The 22858-nt window shown below is 28.5% G+C and overlaps 1 protein-coding gene across 30 annotated transcripts in view; it reads left to right on the top strand.

Annotated features, from left to right (window-relative positions):
- Positions 1–22858, top strand: part of LOC148234762 (uncharacterized) — a 564675-nt gene that overhangs the window by 480234 nt on the left and 61583 nt on the right. Inside the window, exon 5 of one of the 30 annotated variants that reach the window (XM_088187159.1) lies at positions 22108–22446. The exons of 26 other annotated variants lie outside the window; for them this stretch is intronic. In XM_088187159.1, the coding sequence (XP_088043285.1) occupies positions 22108–22349 (242 nt within the window). In that variant the 3' untranslated portion in view covers positions 22350–22446. Of the gene's footprint in view, positions 1–2495; positions 4443–6896; positions 7948–19025; positions 20890–22107; positions 22447–22858 lie in introns of those variants that run through there. 3 more of the 30 variants (XM_088187160.1, XM_088187163.1, XM_088187157.1) reach the window with 3 other exon arrangements.

The following is a 22858-nucleotide window of genomic DNA, read 5'->3' as shown; positions in this document are numbered from 1 at the left end:
AAGAAGAGGGAGAAAATTAACCGTTCAGCTTTACAATGATTTTTCTGACTCATAAAGTGTTCTGTTTTTAATATTTTTTTGCAGTTATCGCCACAGATTTTATATAATATATCTGCAGAATTTATATTATTTTTTCAGCATCCTCGTGAAACATTACATTTTTTTTTAAAATTCAAGTGCTTTTGAAACTGTTAATGGATACCGTTTAATATATGTCCTCTCAAATACGTCGATGAGAAAAAAACTTCATGATCTAAAAGTCCAAGAGACACAAATTAATCAATTAGTTTTATACCTTTTTAGCAAGTCCTTCTCAACAAGATTTTGAAAAATAATTTCTACTATTTATAAACTAGTTTTTTTTATTGAATAATGGTATCAATTACATAGACATAAATTGATTAATTGAATGCCTTAATGATTTAGAAAGGTTAAGTGAATATAGCAGATATAGTATAATTTAATCAAGTATATATTTTTGCTTATCAAAGCTAATGTCTAAAACCTATTTTTAAAATTCAAATTAAAACCCGGTTTTCAAATTTTACAAATCGATTACAAAAAACTGTTTTCAAAACTCCAATACAAATGCTACTTAGATGTATAAATAGAGACTATACAAATACAGTATTTTTAAAGTATTATAAATTAACACCCTGGAATCTACATATATTTACCAAATAATATTTTCTTCTACTCATAATATATTGTAAGTATAAGTGAAATATCTTTTTGTTGAATTATTTTTAAACGTTTTTTCTAATCAAATTCATTTTATTTTTTTACAGCCATTTTTATTAAATAGAGTAGGGGAGGTAAAGATTTACTAATGTGGAATCTGTTCACATACACCAAAACCTATATAATTAAGAATGACATTACAAGATGGCGTTGCTCTTCTCGTGGCAAAAATTGTACATCATCTGTTTATGCTAATGGAAATAAAATAGTTAGTTCAGCCGGCGAACACAATCACGCGCCGCCCAAATTTTATGTTTCGAACGGAATTCATGTCCCGATTTAATTGTATTAAATGAAATAAAAATACAAATAAATTAGAACATATTTTATATATCTTTAATAAACCAAATATATCTTTAATATTTTTATTATTTAACCTTTACAAAAATCATTACAATAAAAACTTTTTTCGCAGCCATCTTCATAAAATCGCGCAGGGGTAGAGATTTGCTTATGTGGAATCAATTCACTTATTGCAAAACCAGTATTAACAGAAATGGCGTCATACGATGGGCCTGCACTTCCCGTATTAACAGAAAATGTCCTGCAATTATTTATGCCGATGGAGATATTGTATTAAATTTAGTCGATACACATACTCACATTCCGCCTCAATTTTACATTTCAAACCATAACCACATTCCGATCAAAAAAATGTTTTATTAAATTTACTATAATAAATAGGTATGTATTTGTGTCACATTTATGAAATAAAATTTGGTTAAATCGTTTAATGTTGATATGTTTGTGTCAGCCATATTAAAAAGACTTCCAACAAATGTTTATAACATAATTTTACTTGTAAATTTGTAAAAATAAAATCATTTTACTATCTAAATATGCGTGGTTAAACTTATATAAACATTTTCGTAGTGTCGCACATTGAGCTTTTTCGAACAAGAATGTTCATGGAAATTCGATGGCGTTCTATGAATGCGTATCTAATATTTGTGTATAACTTATGTATCTTTTAAAATATGTGATTAAAAAATAATAATAAAAATCTTAAATCATTGCCCGTTTTATTGCTTTTTTTTTAATTAAAACAAATTAATTTGTAATGAGTGTTAGTTAGTAAAAAAAAGTTAGTAAGTCGTATCCATCGAATGCAAGCGTACTTATCGATTACTACTTGGTCCGCGGGCACCTCTCGCGGTACTTCAGACGCGCGTGAGCCATATCTTTTGACTTGTGTTATTTATTTAATTTATATTTATTTATTTTTAATTACAAATCTAACCTAGTTATGGTGCACACATAAAATATATGTGCACCATACCACATCATTTCATCCAGCTCATAGCTATCGCCCAAAACATCTTTGTGTTTGGTAAGCTCGCTAAGAAGCTGGGTGGCTCGTGCAATGAGCATTCTCAACTGACCGCAACGAGCAAGAATAAGGAACGCGATCGCGACTATATAGGGCACTCTAAAACTCGCAGTCGACACCGCCTGATGCTGATGAAATGATTTCAAGTGTCTGAGGGGAAGTGGTTCTTGGTTGCCTGCGCAAGTTTTTTTTTTGCTTAATATTACATAGTTGTTTCGCCAATCGCGTGAGTCCTACACTGCTGTTCTGTGTTGTCTAACTTTATTGTTCCCCCACAAAGACTACGTTTTGGTTGAAATTCGTTGGGAAAATGTAAACTGTAGCTTACTCGGGAAAATTATTTCTGTAGACAGCACATTGTTTAAGTTCAGGAACATTTTTTTATGATATCCATTCGTCAGAATTAATGCTTTTATTTTTTTAGTTCGATTCATCCCATCGAGAACGGGCGGGACGTTACTCATGTACAAGAAGTACACCTACAGCAAGCATTCTATGTTAGCAAATGGAAGAATGAGATGGCAGTGCTCGTTTTTGAGTCGCAAGTTATCTTGCAGGGCTTTCGTTCATACTGAGAACAACCGGATTGTTAAAATAGCTAACAATCACAACCATAAACCTCCGAATTACTTTTGTATAGAAGGCGTCTACATGAAGTGCCCATCGACGTAAAACATATTTTTACTTTAAATAAGTAACCCTAAAAAATATATTATTTGTATAAATGCTAGTGAAATATTCTCGTCTAATTGATATTATTTAAATAATTTTGTAGTCCTAAATTTAAAATATACTAGATGTGATTTTATTTATTCTTTAAATTATTTATCGTTTCCTTTAAATAAGTCTTAATTAGAAATACTATAGACTAATTCAATATTTTTTTCTAATCCGCAAAACATATGTTGTAATGCTCACTAAATGATTTTTTATCAGTATCCTTTTAATATTTATCTGCGGGAGGTCGTGAAGGATCATATCTATATACGGCGTCAGGGGTCAAAAATTTTCAATAATTGTTTGTTTAAATACTCCTTATCTATAGTATGCTATACAGTTATAATAAATGAAAACCTTGCCATTTGATCGAACTTGACGCGCTTTTTCTTGTTCTGGCTTTCTATCAATGGCTATCGCGATTTATTCTTCTACGACTGTCACTCGCGACAACCCAGGTAGGTGTTCGGGTCTAGCTTTAGTTCGCGCAGTGTACTGAAGCGAAGCCAGACTAAGATGGGTCGTAATTGCTAATTTTCCGAAACTTTTATCTCTTATAAACTTTTATCCCAATTAGTGAGAGAGGGCCGGCTGCCCAAGGCCCAAGTAGTCTTGTCTCGGCTCTTACACAGGCAAGGACACTCCATATGAAATGGATTTTATACACTGAATGAATATTTGATTAACAAACATCATCTTAACAGATATTTTACGCAGACTCAGTACTTTTCAGCTGACTCAAAAAATCATTACAGATGGGATACCTCTCTAGAATAGACAAATATTTTTTTTGCGATGTGCTTATTGCTAACGATAAACGATAAAATAAATCATTAAGTGTGACAAAATTCGTCGTCTAGTTTGCCTGTCAAATACAAACTACGCGTCAAAATGACTGACAAATAATATGCATAATACTCGTTTATTATGTATTTCATATATTTCTGTATTTTTTTTGTTGTATGATATATCAATATACTCATTTTTTGTGGTTTATTTATGTCTGAGTTTCAGTATGTAGATTTTTAAATTTATTTCTATATAATTGATTATGTTAGTAATAATAATAATTAGACACTAGTGTTACATATGATTATATAGTATTAGTATAAAAGCGAATTAATTATAGTATTTGCATATTTAACTTATTAGTAATTCTCGACTACAAATTTGTATGTCTTTGTTTTGCGACTCTGATCCGTTAAAAGCGGGAGACAAAGATATTTTTTTTTGTACTGCGATGTTGAGACTTTTTTTATATATTTAAAGCAGGTGTCTACTTTACTTCACTTCAACACAGTCGAGTGATATTTTTAATTAAAGCAAGTCGAATAACATAGTACATATTTTTATTTTTTTATTAGCTGCACGCGTAATTACGACTATTTTTTTAGCTATGGAAGTAATGTATGTATCGTATCTAATAAGGAATTAAATTATATATGTTTTATTAAAATAATGCATAAGCTACTTGAAAATGTTAAATTATAATTAATTTTATTAAATCTTTTTGCTTAATATCTGTTTTTTTCAAAAAGATATATATATGCATTGTTGTTGTAATATATTATTATCTTTCTAATAATTTTGTTAAAAAATGAAATAATACTCTATGTATTTTTTTTTTAATAAATTTGCATAAACTTTGTTTTATTAATAGAAGTTTTATTTCATATACTTATTTACACTATAAATATATTATGACTGCCTGTCATAAAAACTCCTCCCAAATTATTTTTAACGGCACCCCGACAAAGCCGCGCAGGACAATCCCGCGCCGACTGAGCCGCGCCGTCATAGCCGCACCGACATAGCCGTGCAAAATCAAAACAAAATTCATTTTATAACATGTTTTTTATTTATTAATAATTACAAATACTCGCTACCGCTCGCGCCGACTTTCACTGTAGAACCAATCAACCTAACCTTATTTTAATGATTTTGTATTGATTTATTTTCATTTCGGTATATTTTGTAACTGTCCAGCATCATCCAATCTATGACTAACTGTTCAAAAAGCGAATCACTAGTAATAGAACTGTCCACAAAACAAAATAATTAGAATTAAAAAAATCATTTTCATTTATTTTATTCAATTTTATAATTTTGATTTGCGCGGCAATGTCGGCACGGCTTTGTTGTCGCGGTAATGTCGGGGTTGTATTGCGCGGGATTGTCTTGCGCGGCTATGTCGGCGCGGGATTGTCGGGTCCCCATTTTTAACTATCAACTTTTTAGTTGAAAGTTGCGGTAAACAGTGACGAGCTGACGACCGATTACGTGCTACTGCAATACGTGCCAATGAAAACGCTGAAGAAACTGAACAGCGATGTACTGACAATTGGTTACGTACTACTACAATGCACATATAAATTTCCAGATAAAATAATTGTATATATGTTTATTTAAAAATTTTATATTTGATATTTAAATAAAGTAAAATATTTTACTGATGTTTATACGAAGTACTATTAAATACATCCATAACAAGCAATCAATGGCAGAATATTTGTTCATATTGCTACTATTAAATCAATTCATGATTCAAATTTTTTCATTTACACAACTTATATTTTATTGTTTAATCTAAAACGATAATAGTTAAGTCTGATATTAGTTTAATTTATTACGCATTTTGGAGGACTTCTGAATCGGATCCGAAATTTGCAATCGTCTACTGTAAAGTATTTTGCAATGGGACGTCGAGGAATCCGACCCGGCCGTCCCCAACTGCGGTGGGAGCCGCAGGGCGACGTCGAAAAATCTTTACATTCATTCTGTTCAGTAACAATCAACCTATACACTATGTATGTTAAAAACTTAAACTTATGTTTTGGTTAATTAAAATTGTATCATTTTACCCATTTTTTGCTGAATAATATTATTTACATAAAATAAACTTCGTTAATATTTTTTAAGATATTTATATTAAAAAGTTGCAGAATTGGCACATGTTTTTGTAAGTATATTATTTTTTTATTTGTATGTAAACATCGGATATGTAATGATTGTAAAAAACATATTATTCTAGGGCAAGAAGTTGTCAGAAAAGAACCACTTCGCTTGATCGAGCGCCATTTTCCAAACATTATGCCTTCAACAAGGAAAAAGAATCATCCTACTCGAATCTGTGTTGTATGCTCTAAAAAAAAAGATTGCAATGGAAAGAAAGTGCGAAGAGAGTCACGTTACCAATGCTCAGAATGTAACATCAGTCTTTGTATAACACCATGCTTCAAGATTTACCACACTATGATTGAATTTTAATGTTTTTAATTATTTAAAAAATACTGTTTTATTTTATTTTTATTTATTCAAAATATGGTATTTTTATATTGTTCATACGTGACAAACTGATACAGAAATATGACTACAATCGTTAGTTTTTATTATTTGAACGTTAGCTGCTTTACTTTAACGGGTCTTATTGAAGATCCTTTATTTATGTTTTTAAACGTCTGTAGCGATTTCTTGTTCTGTGTGTTCTCATCTCGCGTTTTATTTAAAAATCATTAAGCAGGTTTCAAACGCATTAATTATGTAGATTTCAAGAAAGCCATAATTTTACAACACATGACAAAATGCATATGGTGCATATTGCAAGTGCGGTAAAAATGTTAAGCTACTGTTGTGCCTTTGTGCTGCATGCCTTATTCGTACTGCCACGGGTTGGTCATTCTTTAAACTATATCTTACAATAATACCAATTTAAGGACAGTATAACCGTATAATAAATTTGTATGTCACATTTGACTCATTTATTAGTACTATAATCAACATTGATTTATCTTTAAATTTTTTATATAGATTATTGTCTATATTATTCTTTTAAATATGTACAATAATATATTTTTTTGCTATATATTTATATTATAACATTTTTTGTCCCGTAAGTTAAGAATATCGCTAAGGTATTGAAATGTTATCTCTTGTTTTATTAAATAAATATATTTATGTTAAAAATGTTCCTTTTTTATTGTTTTTATTTAATTCGTGGGATCAACATGTCAATTGCATCAAAATTTTATAAGAATAAGTCGATCTTGTCAAATAATTTTAAAATGTTTTATGTAAAATAAAATTCTAACAATTTATTATATCCTTTCAGCGAAACTAATTCCGACAAGGAGCGGCGGACATATATTAGTGCTCAACGAATATACATACAACAAACACTCAAACTTAGTGAAGGGAAGAACGAGGTGGCAATGTTCTTCTATTAGTAGTATAGGATGTAACGCGTTTGTCCATACAGAAGGAGAACAAATAGTTAAAATGGGCAACACACATTACCATAAACCTCCAAAATACATAAATATAAACGGAGTGTATGTGAAAGTATAGTGTTACTTTAAGTTCTCATTGGTGGCATAATATTGTTTTGTATATTTATATACCTTTAAAAATCAATTCCTACATATCCTATCATAAATCTGTGGTAGAGAGTGATGATAAACTTTTAGGCTTAATTATTTCAATAAGAAAACTATCTAAACCTTTTTTTCACCCTGATACGATGAAATCTCTGTGTAACGAATACCGAAATAACGAAATTTCCGAAATAACGAAATAATCTTCAATTTGTCCCAAAAAAACTTTAAATAAATGTTTTCATTGTAACGAAGACTGGTCTCAGTATAACGAAATATTTTAATCCAAATTTAAAAATTACATTTTGCTGACCCTCAAACTTTTTTATAAAACATTTTTTTAACAAATTTTATTGTGTTCCATACAGTATCCTTATGAGAGGTTATTTTGATGTAGTAATATGCCAAATAAAAATAAAATAAAAATATATCATCTTCCTTACATTCAAATAAACGAATTTTCAGTATAAAGAATTTTTTTCTTCGGTTCCGTAAGCTTCGCTATAAAGAGATTTCACTGTATTTAGAAATTGATTATATACGTTTTCTGCTTAATAATTATTTTTATTAATTTTATTTTTTACTCTTAATTAGTATTTATTTACTTTGAGTACTCTATTTATTTTTGTTTCTTATTAAATTAAAAAATAAGCTATTAAACATATTTTTTATTTTATATTTCTCTATGTTATTAAAAAAGTGTAATTAAAAAATTCGTTCTTTTTTATATTTTTGATTTCTACGTATTAATTTTATTATTTTAAACTGAACAATAAAAATGTTTTTACACAATATTATAATAATTTTATTAAAGCATCTTATATTTTGCAAAAACCCAAAATTTTAGCTGCGATTGGTGAGTTATTGCACATTATTTTATATAACATTTTACATGACTTTTTAATAATGTTTTTATATTTCCAGCAAATTTACGATTATCAAAAAAAGCGTATTGGATTTATATTTACTTAATGTCACTTTTGGAAAAGCTGAGATTCTTTCATTTATTTATGTGATTTCATCTAAATAGTGGGGGAGAGGTTACTCTATATTTGCAACGGAATTCCACTTTAAAAATGTGCTGGAATTCGTGTTTTCAACTGATGCGGTTCTTTAGTCGGTGTTTTTGCAATTTACTTCGTTGAGGATTGTGCACTTGTTAAGCTGAGTGTAATTATTTTGACGTTTTCTCTAAACACGCGCAAGGATCGGCTCAAATGTTTTTTTTGTACTCCTTTAATTGTATTCTATAATTAACAGTTGCTACGACTGTTTTTGACGGCTTTATTAATGTGTTGTTGTTGTGGCTATTTTATGCTGATATTATTAGAGTAGTAGTCAATAGTTTTATTAGTCATTAAATGCTAGCAGTCATTAAAATTTATAGTAAGATCAAACATACATTTTATTTGTAATTTAGTCTTCTATAACTACTTTGTTGGAATATGTTAGTAATTTTAGTAGTAATTAAAATCTTTAGTGAGGATAAAAATACACTTATTCTTCCAAATAATTTTATTGCTGCAGTTTTTTTAATATAGTAAAAAAATAGAGACAAGAATTTTTCTGATCGCATAAAAAAATATTTGATATTCGAATGCCTTTTGAATTTCAGTACAAAGATTTTGCGGGGGACGAAAATATACATATATTTAGAGTATTTTTCAACAAATTAAAGAACGTTCATTTCTGCCATTAATAGAGGGATTATCGTGTATCTCATTCGATATTATAACCGACTTGAAATAGTACCCAGAACGATTAAATTTTAAATCAATTAATCATTTTTATTTGCTCGAATCTTAACTTGGTGGAAACAAAATGTTATAATTATATTAGCATATGTTAAAATTATATTAGCAATAGTGTTATAACATATGTATTAATTAATGTTTGGTTTTATAATAAATAGCAAAATATGTGTGACAGACGTAACAGAAAAAGCGGTTTGAATAAATGGATAAAATAGAAGAAAAACAAATGAAATAAAAATGTAAATTATTATATAATGCAAAATAATAATATAACAAATACTTTCTGGATTCTATCCTTGAGGGGTGTGTTCGTTATTTTCCGAGCGGTGGTGAGTGACTACTTTTTGCATCCATTGCGTAAACCACTGCCGTTACCGGTACTTGGACCCTACGAGTCCAACCCAATGGGCGGCATCCAGCTTTTGACGGCCAGATGAGCGGGATCCACCTTCTGTAGTACTACGTTATTTGTTAGAGCTTAGTAGTGTTTCTCCCGAGCGTTCTTGGAAACGCTCTCCTGACTACCTGCGTTGCACTTGCATTGCATTTCGTGCGCTTCATCCTTGTTACGTCACTTTTTGTGATGCCTCAGTTTCAGCTTTAATCCTCGGTCCCTAAGGGCCGAACCCTTTGGCCAGCTTGCGTTGAAATGGAATGCTTTACATTAAAATCATTACTATATTTTTTTTATATTTATCAATCAATTAGAGTAATGATAATTATATCGAACGTATATCCGTATCGTGTGCTTTAGAACTAATGGTATGGGCCATTTATCAATGGCTAGCTCTTGAACTGACTGTGTTAACGCAAATAGAGTATATTCATTTTTGAATAAAATAAATACTCTTGTTACTTTTTATTATATGTTTTTTAGAAAATACTAAGACTAACTATTTTAGAGAATTTAGTATTTTAAACTCAATATTTTTATTTTATTTATTTCTACTGCCAAAAAACTACACATTTGACATAAGAAATTTATTTGAGACAGACTTATATTAATCGTATTAATTTTAAATATATGTATAAAAAAATAGCTATTTTAAAAGTCCACAGCAGCACAATATTAACTAAGAAATGTGAAAAATTTCTGTAATTTATATGGTAAAATATATTATTTTTTCCTTATTTTGTTTGTCGACTTTTAATTGCTATAGATATGGCTGTGTAATTATCGGGGACCCGACAAAGCCGCGCCGGACAATCCCGCGCTGACATAGCCGCGCAAGACAATCCCGCGCAATACAACACCGACAAGCCGCGCCGACGAAAATTATAAAATTGAATAAAATGAAATAAAATGATTTTTTTAATTCTAATTATTTTGTTTTGATGACAGCTCTATCACTAGTGATATAATTACGATAACAGGCCCGCCCAAATGAAATTTGAGGTCCACATTTATTATGAAATTTAGTTTTAATTAAATGTTTATGATATTTATTGCAACATAATTGCGGCAATATGTTTAGGTACTATTAATATATTTTCGATTATTAACAACTTTTTTGATTAGGACTGTAAGTGATTACAAAATGGAGCACATATTGTACTTTCTAGCTTTTTATTATTAACAAATTTGCGAATATTTGGTACTTTCATAAACCTTTCAACTTTTCTCTATAAAAGGGCAATGAAGTTTGATAAACATTTAGTTGACTTCCAATAACAGCTTAAGTCAGTAAACTATTTGTGCTTTGGTTTAATTAACAAAAGGTATGGTAAATTTAATAAAATATTATATATTTTACCAATAAGTAATTATTGTTTATTTTAGTCATGGAAGAAGTTAAATCACAGATGGACAAAAATCATATTTTGCATTACGGATATCGGTATCGCAAAGACAAGATACTGACTGATGGAGGCGCGTCTTGGAGATGTCCAAGAAAAGATTGTTCTGGACGTGTGAAGATAAGCCGAGATGCTGTAGTTACTGTTGTCACAGTGCATAATCACGCGGCAGATCCAAATCAACTCTGATGACGCAATTATTAGATTACTGGGAAGACAACTACATTGGCCGTTTAAGAAGAAACTGACGCGCGCCTCCGAGGTTTCCAATTCATATATGGAATATAAGAGATTGAAAACCTTCCTCGCACCAATAATTCGGTAGAAGCGTGGCACCGTTCATTCCAACAAACAATTAATGGTATCCATCTTTCAGTACATAAAATATGTGAACATTTCATACAGAAACAAGATCACTTTGAAATCATAGTAGAGAGATACAAGGCAGGCTTCAGGCGACCAAATGCTTCAAAATGCAAAGACTGCAGGCATTTATGCCTTTATATAGTAATATGAATAAGTTAGAGTATTTAAGAAGGTTTTGCACATAATTTAGAAATTTAAATGTGATTATTATCTAATAATACTATGCTTAAATATATCCTACCTATTAGTTTTAATGTTTTTTGCTTTATAAATATTCTCTTTACTTCATTTCCTTATTTTTTTATGATTTTTATTTGTTTCATTTTAATATTGCAATAATAATAAATAAATATACTTTTTACTTATCTTTATTTTTATTGCGCGAGATGTATTGCGCGGCTATGACGGTGCGGCTTTGTCGGCGCGGGTTTGTCCTGCGCGGCTTTGTCGGGGTGCCATTGAGCTTTGGCTCAATAGCCGCTGCTCAAAGTCTTGCTTTTATGTTACCCATTTTTAAACGTTATAAAAGCTCAGAAATATTTATTAGATACATACATTTTAAAATATTATTATTATGTTTAAACAGTAATTTAAGAAGTCAAATTTATTTTTAGTAACAGCATAACTGACACATGAATATGTAATCTTTGTTTGTTTGTTTTTATTAAAACATTCATTGCACACACTAGAAAAACATCACGCGCCGGGCCAATTTTTTTTAATACGTTATATATTTTTATTAGTTTTTAATATGCATATTTTTTTAGTTACGATAATACTATCACAACGAGGCCATCCATTATTACGGTACAAAAACTATACGTATAGATTGAAAAGAAAATTAGCAAACAACTTAGCTTGTTGGACTTGTTCTACATGGCGTAAATCAGATTGTAAAGCATATGTTCACACAAATGGCGACAAAAGTGTTCAAGTGTTTCACTATCACAATCACGACCCGCCCAAATATGTAACAATAAACGGCAAATTGAAAAAAAAAATAAGTTAAAAACCCAAAAGTTATAAATATGTCAATATATCACAATCACGACCAGAACAAATATGTAAGAGTGCAAAGTAATAAATATTTTTAATAATTATTGTAAGATTTTTTTATTACTAATTAAATACATATATATTTAAATTACATCATAGTAATTTTTACATTTTTTAATATATATTATTATTATAATTTTTCTAGCAATGATAATCCGATCGAAAAAAGGAAAAGACTTATTATGGTTCAATAAATATACTTACAGAAAGAGAGCTCGATTATCAAATGGCGCTGTGAGTTGGTCTTGTTCTACTTTTATCAAAACATCTTGTAAAGCATATACACATAGTAACGGTAATCGAATTATTAAAATGGGCCACTTTCACAATCACGACCCGTCTAATTATGTAAAAGTTAACGGTAAATACGTAAAAGTGTAAAGTTATATATTATATAATAAATTATGTTCAAATTATATGCATTTAATTACCTGTCTTTGAGAGCCGCTAGAATTGCAGTCCATTATGTGTTCGCGAAAAGCCTCTTTATATGAATGATGCCTAGCATCTTTGCCAAATGCTAAGCGGGTTTATTTTGATCCCCTAAAAAATAAACATATTATATCATTAATGTTAGGGTTAGTCCTCTGTAGGACATGCTGATGAAATAAAACACCCAATTCGGTTACGAAATCTGTGCGATGAAGCGCGTTACAAATATTACGTTTGTTTTTTATTCAATGTACAGCGAAGTTTTAATGTTTTTTTTTTATTTTTTAGTGACCCTGATTCGTTCTAATAAAGGCTATCCTATTTTACTGCTGAGAAAATACACCTACAACAAAAAGCGAGACCTAGTAAATAATAGAGTTTGCTGGCATTGCTCTACCTGGAATAGAACAGCATGCAGAGCATATGTACATACAATAGGCGATCAAATTATTAAAATAGCCAACTATCACAATCACGATCCACCTAATCGAAAAACCATAATGCTTGTGTAATATTTAATTCGTAATAATTTTTATATAGCTCTTGTTATTTTTATTAATTACACAGCACATGACTTTTTATATAAGAAAATACAATATGAATATTATAATAATTGACTATTTCGTCACAGCAAAAATTATGTATAAACAACAGTTATAAAATTAGAGCTTATTGTAGATAGATGTTAATATTATCTTTAACAAAAAACATTGTTGCTGTTTTATTATGTACTCTTATTATACATATTTAAAAAAAAGTTAATTTAAAAATACATTATAAATTTAATTTTTTGATTAATATTTGGTTTCGGGTATATTTTTTTGCCAAAAGGCTTTTTTAATGTTTAATACTATTAAAATAATAAAATAAACAAATAAGATCAGTATTGTATACATTTACGTTTTAATACATATATTAATTTAGGTATAATGTAAAGCGAAGTATTAATTGTTATTTTTCTTTAATTTTCTAGCAAAAATAATCCTATCGAGACAAGGAAATAATCTGTTAATGTTTAAAGACTATACTTATAGTAAAAGAAATAAACTAGCAAACGGTGGAATGAGTTGGTGTTGTTCCACCGGAAAAGCATGTAAAGCATATGCACACACAGAAGGCATTAATATTGTTAAAATAGGTAACACCCACAATCATGCACCGCCTAAATACCTATATATAAATGGTCGTTATGTAAAGTTATAAATTGATTTAAGCTATGTTTTATTATTAAATTACAATTTTATTACTTAATTTATATAAAATTAATAAATAAACGCACAATGAAAATTATTAGTTTCATTTATATTTTGCTATAACTGACCTTTAATCATTGGTTGTTACTAAAATTCAGGCGCATACGGTGAGATACATTTCCTTTCGCTCGCTCGCGTGTCAAGTGACGGGAGTGAGTAAGAGATAAGAGCGTGCATTACATGCGTTCCGCACGCCCACTTCTTCTTATTCACTCTCGTCACTTAACACGCGGACGAGCGAAAGTTATGTTATGTTACACCATTTTCCTTCACACTATTGCATCATATATGCAATTAAATCAAGGTATTTTCCCGAGGATTTCTTTTAACATAGAAATAAAACGCTTTAGAGTTTATATAATTATTCGTTTAAAAATAAAATGAAAGGTTTATTAAAGAGGTCTAAATAATTCAATAAAGTGGTCTATGATTATTATAAACGTTTTTAAGTCAGCGAAGACTTAAAAGATGACTTAATCAACAATGAAAGTTTTTAAAAAATTAAGACGCTCAAAATATATACATTTATAATTATTTTTATAAAGTTCAAAATGTATCATCTGGTTTGAAAAATGGTTTACAAAACCAAACTTATCGACTCATAAAAATTTCTACCAACAATTCGCCTTTATTTATTTTTTTCTTGGAAGCTGTTTTTTTAATATTATGCTTATTTTGAATGAGAGAATATCAACTTTAAAGAATAAGTAAATATATGTAAATGATTTCGGGTATGTAATTTTTTGCATGCTACTGTATATATGTATGTCTGAGTGTCCAATACAATCCATTGCAGCAAATATTATGTATTTATTATTAACATAACAACCACAAAACACACTTACACTTATGTATCATATATGCATAATATTAAAATAAAATTAAATACAATAAATATATATAGTAAACATAAAAAATATAATTAGTACATCATTTTTTATATTAATGTAACTCATAAATCATTATTTAATTAAATTATCTTATTATTGCGCTTAATGCTTTTTAAGAAATAAAAAATATTAATCAGATCATAATTATATAAGATAAAAATTTCTGTCGGGCATCGTGTTTCGTACCTTTTATTATAGAAAAGCTGTCGGTCTCTCACTGTCGTGAGGTAACGCAGCTTGCGGACGTGCGGTTGCTGAAGCTTAACTTAGATAATTAAATATTTTACAGGGTAATGAATTAAATGTTGTGTATATGAGCAAAGTCTTAAATGTGTAAGGCAAAAAAACTAATCTAGGGTACTGCTAGACTAAATCATTTTTTTTACATACATTAAAATCTATTTTTTTCAGGCGAACTAATTCTATCAAGAAGAGGCAAACCTTTATTAATTTTCAAAGAGTATACTTACAGCAAAAAAAACATCCTAGCCAACGGAAGAGTTAGATGGTGCTGTTCCATCTGGGGTAAAACGCATTGTACCGCATACGTTCACACAGTCGGTGAAAACATTGTTAAAAAAATAGGCAACATTCACAACCATCACCCAGCTAAATATTTGTACTTGAACGGCAAGTATGTACGGATCGGTGGTCCATAACCCTAGTATTGTAATTATGCTTAATTAATTAAAACTATATAACAATACTCTGAAGACTGAATAACTTGACATTTAATTGGTGTTCGGATTATTGCGCACACGAAAACTCGACACATCGAAAATTCTGATTAAATATATTTTACTTTTAATTCCAAATCCATTTTTAAGTAAAAAAATGTTTTTAATTATAGGAAATGTAAGTGTATCATACCAATGTAAATTACTAATATAAATGTAAAATATATTTTAAACATGATATTTTTAATATAAAGAAACATATTATGTATTCTTCAACATACATATATGTTTATATTGATCATATATGATCAGAATTTTTGTTGTTTAAAATTTTCGCTCTGCGCAATTTATGTTTGCGTAATAATCAGTGAATCGTTTTATGGTTATCTGAAAGTTGTGTTATATTCACGGTATCGACAACCCGTCAATACTCGCTGATTTTCGGCTGCAAGCCTTAGAGTGCCCTAGAGTATCGTATTTATATTTTTGTATTAGCACGTCCCCAGGTTGCAAATGTGGGAAAACTTTTAGGAGTCCGCTATCACGGTCAAGGAGCGCTGAGACCAGAATGGTGACAGGTATGCTCGTTAAAACATGATATTTTTAAATTAAATTTTTAATAACATGTGTTATATACACAGACATTATTTTTTATATATATTTACGTATTCATAAATATACATATGTTAATATAAATTGATTATATTATGACCAGAATTTTTGTTGTTTGTAATTTTCGCTAAGCATAATTTTCGTTTATACATTTACGCACCACAGAACCCACTTACTTTTACTTCAGTTTCAATATCGTTTTTTTTTTAAATTATAATTTAGTTTGATGCTTGGAATCGTATAGATTAAACGATACCGACAATATATATGCATTTAATGGTTTGACAGTACTGTTTACAATATTGTTGCGACATAAAACCCGAATAATGATATGTGTCCATTCCATAATTTAGTGTTCATTTTAATGTATAGAATATATGTGTTGTATCTAACTTGAAAATGTAAATAGTATTTTATATATAAATTTATACAAAACTACAAAATTTTTTTATTACTTACAAAATAAAATAAAACTTACAATTTATATAAAAATAATTTTAAAATGTCATCAATTGTATCTATAAAATTAATTTTCATGGATTTTTTATAATATAGTATTTTTAATTTAAAAATAAATAAATGTATAATCAATTTTCACATAATTTTCGAAAGAAAAAAACAAATAAAAATATAGAATTCATTGACAGTGAGTTATAAACTATTATGTTAGCCACATATATAAAAGTTCATTAAAAAAATATACATATGTAAAATAGCAGTATGCACAACACTGTTTCATAACCAATTACATTGTTTACAATTTTTGAATTTAAATAATAAAAGAAACATTATAAATTATCCGTAACTATTGTTACATTTAAGGAAAAATACATAAAACATCTTACAAATTTAAATGTAAATATATATCTCTTTAAATTGCTGTATTTAGTTGCTATTTTTAGTCTTAGATTAAGATTATGTGTATACTGAAAATACATCCTAAAGTAAGAAAATTTCTTTATTTTACGAGCCGTTCATAAAATGGAATACACAAAATAAAAAATTTAAATACAAAAAATATAAATCACGTTATAAAAGTCTTTTCTTAATAACTTCTACTATTCTAAAATATGCACCTCTTTAGAGTTTATCTCAGTACACATAGTATTCACAGTTTTAGACAATTTCATAAAAAAAATAATAAGGATGTAATAAGTCGCGTTTTCCATTTTTTTAAAAGCAATAAAAATACATCTAAAAACAATGCATTGATAGGTAAAAAAAGCATACTACGTATTAATAAAATAATGAAATTCTGTCCTCTGTGATTCCTAAACAGAGTATAATTTTGATAATAAAATATCTAGAAGAGTGCTTCTCAGATATTTTCAAAAATATTGACATTTCGAGATTTCTTTTATACTATAATAATCAATTAATTTTGTTTGATATAATAAACTTTTATCTAAACTAAATAAAATTAAATTAAATTCAGCACCTAAGTTAACATAATATGATAGTGAACGTTTAAAAGTGATTCTTGAAAAAATCTTCTACCAAGGAATGCAAATATTACAAAATTATTTGATCCCACGAATCTCTAGAGTCGCGTCGACGTGTATAGCAATTGTTATATAATTTGTTTTATAATGGAAAACTAAAATTTTAATTAACCCGCATTTTAGCTTGGTTTTTGGATGCCACTTAATCACACATGCTTGTGTTCCCAAAGCGTTGTTCCAAAAAATTTTTAACGTAGGTTTTATATTGTAGATAGTTCTCTGATAGTTTGCTAAAAACTTTGTTGCTCTTTTTTTATATTATGATTTTTCAATAATACGCATTGAACTAAAAGCACCATTGAATTTGTGTGATTTTTATGCTAAACGTTTCATTATTTTTACTTTAAATTATGAGCATTAAATTATTTGCAAAAAATATGTTTTTTTATGGAAAACAATACATCGAAACATTTGAAATAAATTATTATCTAAATGCCTAATATCTTGTAAAGTAATATTTGTCAATTCATATACATGGTTTAATATCACTAAGCTATGTATCTAGAACTTTTGAGGGCTGTTTTTCTTTTTTAAAGCTTACTTTTTGCTAGTATAACTCACTACTCATTTTTTAACTATTGCTATCATATTAATCAACTTACAGCGTTTTAATAAATCATAAATATGCATGATATGATAAGAAACATGTCGGGCATCGTGTTTCGTACATTTTAAAATATTATTATGTTTATTGTATTAAAAGAGGGATTGAAAAAGTAAAATAATCTAATTTAAAAACGACTGCAAATAAAAATTATAATATGACCCACTTATTACAAACTTATTTTTATGCTCAATAATCCATTTTATTTTAGGAATTTTAACAATGGTATTGAAAATCTGCAAAATGACATGGCTTAACAACTACCATTAAAAATAGGCATTTTAGAACACCCGGGATTGCACAATAGCCACACATATTTTTAAAAGTCAAAAATTACTTTCTTTTATAAGCTTCGAGACGTCTTGAAAAGCATATATTTGATATTTTTTAAAAGCTGTAGCACATTATTAGAATTTTTTATACGTAATTTATAGCTCGATTTAAATTAGTCAACACTATATTCAACTGTAAAATTAGGAAAACCTAATATGTTGTGTTCAATCAGAAATATAATTATATAATAATCACTAATTTCGATTTTCTAAACACGCAAAAAATTAAAAACATGAAATTTTCGGGTATTAATCACCGAATATACCACTGATTTATGTGCTTTTTAACATATAATTATCCTATGCTATTATCGGATGGCCATCTTGAAATTGAAACATACGCATAGTTGAAGCAAAAATCTAACACTATTAGCATTTTTGTCGTATCTCCCATTCGTCCAAGCTTCCTCGAATGACCATTATAAATGTGACGCTTGGTCACATCACACCTGCATTATTTTATACACATTTTGCTAAATAATATACAATCAAACAATATAATATTTTAAAGATTTTTGCGGTATATATAATAGTATATCATCATGTTATCTTCATTTTCAATACTAACGTATTTATTTTAATATTTTTTCAGTAAAATTAATCAGATCAAGAAACGGCAACCTAATGCTTTATCACAACAGCTTTACTTACTCCAAGCAATACTGTTCAATTAGCGGAAAAACAAGATGGATATGCACGTTTAAAAGATGCTCAGGATACGCTCATACAAAAACAGGTCAAGTGACCAAAATAGGCAACATGCACAATCATGAACCTCCTCATTATGTAAATGTGAATGGTGAACTTGTTAAAATTCTTAAACGTTGCACTTAATTATTTTTTACCAATTGAATGTTAAAATATCATTAATATATTTTTATTTCGTACTCGAATTCTGTTATTTAATTACAGATAAAAATATATTATTAATGTAATTTAGGACATATGTTTCTTAGGATAGTAAAATCAGCATTTATGTAGTCGAAAAATAATTTTTGGCCTTAACAAACATACGACTTGGTCTTAACAATCAACTTTTATGTATGATACATATTTTATTATTTAAGAAATATAATATATATGTAAGTTTATTATAATTATATTATTGATTTTAGTTTTAAAATGATATTATATTAAAAATTATATATTTACATTTTATGAAAATAAAAAAAATCAAAGATAAACGTGGATTAAAAAAAGAGCGTAATGATCTCTAGTTATAATTTAAAATCTCAAAGCGTTCTGGGAAGTATTTGTCTCCATGCGCGTTGCTTAATCCAAGCTGAATGTTTTGCAGTACGGTCACAAAACCTGCGACGTATTTTAAATATGGCTTAGATAAGTTAAAGTCAAGATACAGCAGATTTGATGTTGTCAAATCAGACTAGATTTTCATCAAAAGCTTTCGAAACATTGTTGTTTCTTTATATGTTAAATTGTATCAATGTCAACCGGAATCCAGGTGACATTGCTACAATTAAACAACCTTTTTTATGAATTCCGGATTCATAAAAAATGAATCTCTTAAACTGCTCTCTGCACCAGTAAATTATTTTAAATAATTCCTAATCCTTTGATATATTAATTCAAGTGGATTTTAGAAGTTTGTGAGTTATGGTGGCTATCTGCAAAAGAAGATTTAAACCCTTCTGAATCTCCACAGAGTTCCAACTTGGTGCCAATGTTAAATATATTATTCATAATTGACATAAAAATCCCTATCAGAGACTTTTTATTGCATGCTGATGAAAATGTTTGAAAGCGACCAAACGTACCTTTGCAGACAGATATGTATATGTGCTGCTGATAACCGTTTATTTTGTCACGTCATGGAAAGTGCCATGACGTGTCTTTTTTCAGATCTTTCTTACCAGTGAAAATGAACTAGCTATAAACATGTCCACTAAGAATCTTGTATTTACCTTTGGAAATTCTTGCATAATTTCAATAATATTTTGCCAAATATTTGACCAACTTTTATAAGACCTTAGTCTGTAGCAAACTTGAAACAACAAAACCATTTAAGGCCAAATATTCTCTCATGGTTAATAAAATCCAAAGAAAATAGATATATCTACACGAGGAAGTTAGTTTATTATTAATTAATTTAGGGAGCTTTAGATTATGATTCGCTTTGTTATTATAAAAAGAGGGGGAAAAAAATTTCACCCTTACATTCCGAAACATCCTTGAGCAAAGCATTCAAGGAGAGTATATTCACACTTGCCAACTCGCTTATCCAGCTTCTTAATACGCTGGTATTGTGCATAGATCTGTTTAATGTCAGCCTTGAGGAGCTGGTCCTATTCATATCATATACTTTTAATATTTTAATTTAATTATTATGTTTTATCAATTATTATTTTAATAAATAAAATAAATTAATATTAAAATAAAATAATTTGTACATATAATATGTTTGTATTAAATAAAATAAATATAATATTTTACTTTTATACTTGCATTTTTCATCAATGTTTTAATAGTTATAAATTTAATATTTTAAAATTAAAATAAAGGGTAATTTTTTTATTTATTTTCTACTATTTTCTACTCAAGATTTCGCTTGTACTATATTAATTAATTAATTTTGTCTGCTATAATAAATTTCTGTCCAAACTAAATTAAATCAAAATAAACTCGGCACTAATCTATTTCATAGTTTACATTTTTAAAAATGAATTTAAATATTGCAAATTGTTTATTCCCACGATTCTCTAGAGTTGCGTCGACGTGTATAGCAATTGTTATACGATTTGCTTAATACTGAAAAACTAAATTTTAAATTAATCCTGATATGACTTTTGTTTTTGGGTGCCACCTAATTACATACACTTGCGTTAATATTATACAACGTTTTTAATAGCGTCGGTTTTATTTTATTGTTAATAAGTCTTTGATCAACTTTTTAACTAACTATCAGGCTTTATTGCTCTCCCTTCAATATTTTTTTGTTTTATAGTATATTATGATTCTCTTTTTTTATATATTTTTCATTATTTTAAGCCATAAAGATTTAATAATCTGATTAATACTATACATTTTTAATTTAAGGCAGCATCGAACATATGCTATTGTTTATACCGAATATTACCATTTATTTTTATGCTCAAAACTGCTAATTTTAACAAAGGCACTAAAAATCTGCAAAACGACATTAATTTGGCTCAATGGTTACCATCATAAATGGAAATTTCAGAACACCCAGGATTGCACAATAACCACGCATATTTTTCTCCTAGCTAGATTTGAATTAATCATCACGATATTCCTCCGTAAAATTAGGAAAATCTAGGACAGCCTAATATGTGGTGTTCGGTCGGAAATATAATTATATAATAATCACTAATTTTGATCTTCCAGACATGATAGAAAAACACAAAGTTTCAACCCATGTATTCCGGGTGTCAGTCACTATACTTTGCTATTATCAGACGGCCACCTTGAAACTGAAATTCACACAAAGAGTTGGAGCTAACAACTAACATGATTGGTTTTATTTGTCTTATTTCCTACAAAGACCATATAAATGTGACTCTCGATCACCTCGCACCTGCATTGTTTTGTTCATATTTTGGTACCCCATATATTTTGTATATTAAACTTTTTTTCAATATATAATTAGTATATGTTTTCATTTTCAATACTAACATTAATTTTAATATTTTTTTCAGTAAAACTGATAAAATCAAGAAACGGAAACTTAATGCTATATCACAACGGCTTCACTTACTCAAAGCAATACTGTTCAACTAGCGGAAAAACAAGATGGATATGCACATTTAATAGATGCTCAGGATATGCTCATACGAAAACAGATCAAGTGATCAAACTAGGCAACATGCACAACCATGAACCTCCCCATTATGTAAATGTGAATGGCGAACTTGTTAAAACTCTTAAAAGCTGCATCTAATTTATTTAAAAATATATAATGATTGTTATAATTAATGTTAAACTATTATAGAAATACCCATTCAGATTCAGTTATTTCAGTACAGTCAAAAATATAATAAAATTGAGATTGGGACCAAATCCGATTTCGAGCGAAGCGAAATCAGTATTTATGTAGTCGGAAAAATTAATTTCCCGCTCTTTGGCCGTATATTTCTTCTTCTTGGCCTTAACAATCATACATACTACTTGGTCTTAACAACTAATTTTTATGTACGAATATATTTATTATTTAAAAAAAACATGCATTATTAGTATATTTAGTTTTATGGTGATATTATATTAAATATCTGAAATTTAAATGTAAAAAATATGATCAGGACAGATCTGTTTGCTTTCGAAATTCAGATATCTTCTCATGATTAAAATAATCCATGGATGAATCTAAGGTACATCTATATGAGCTAGTTGGGTTATTATCATTTTTTATTCCAGCGTTTTTAAATTATGAGCTTTAGATTTGTTTGTGTA

The sequence above is a fragment of the Plectrocnemia conspersa genome, unplaced genomic scaffold, assembly GCF_051122295.1.
Source record: "Plectrocnemia conspersa isolate PC_06_02 unplaced genomic scaffold, ASM5112229v1 ptg000005l, whole genome shotgun sequence".
Lineage (NCBI taxonomy): Eukaryota > Metazoa > Arthropoda > Insecta > Trichoptera > Polycentropodidae > Plectrocnemia > Plectrocnemia conspersa.
Note: the sequence above shows the minus strand (reverse complement) of the source record. Positions and strands in the feature narration are given on the sequence as shown.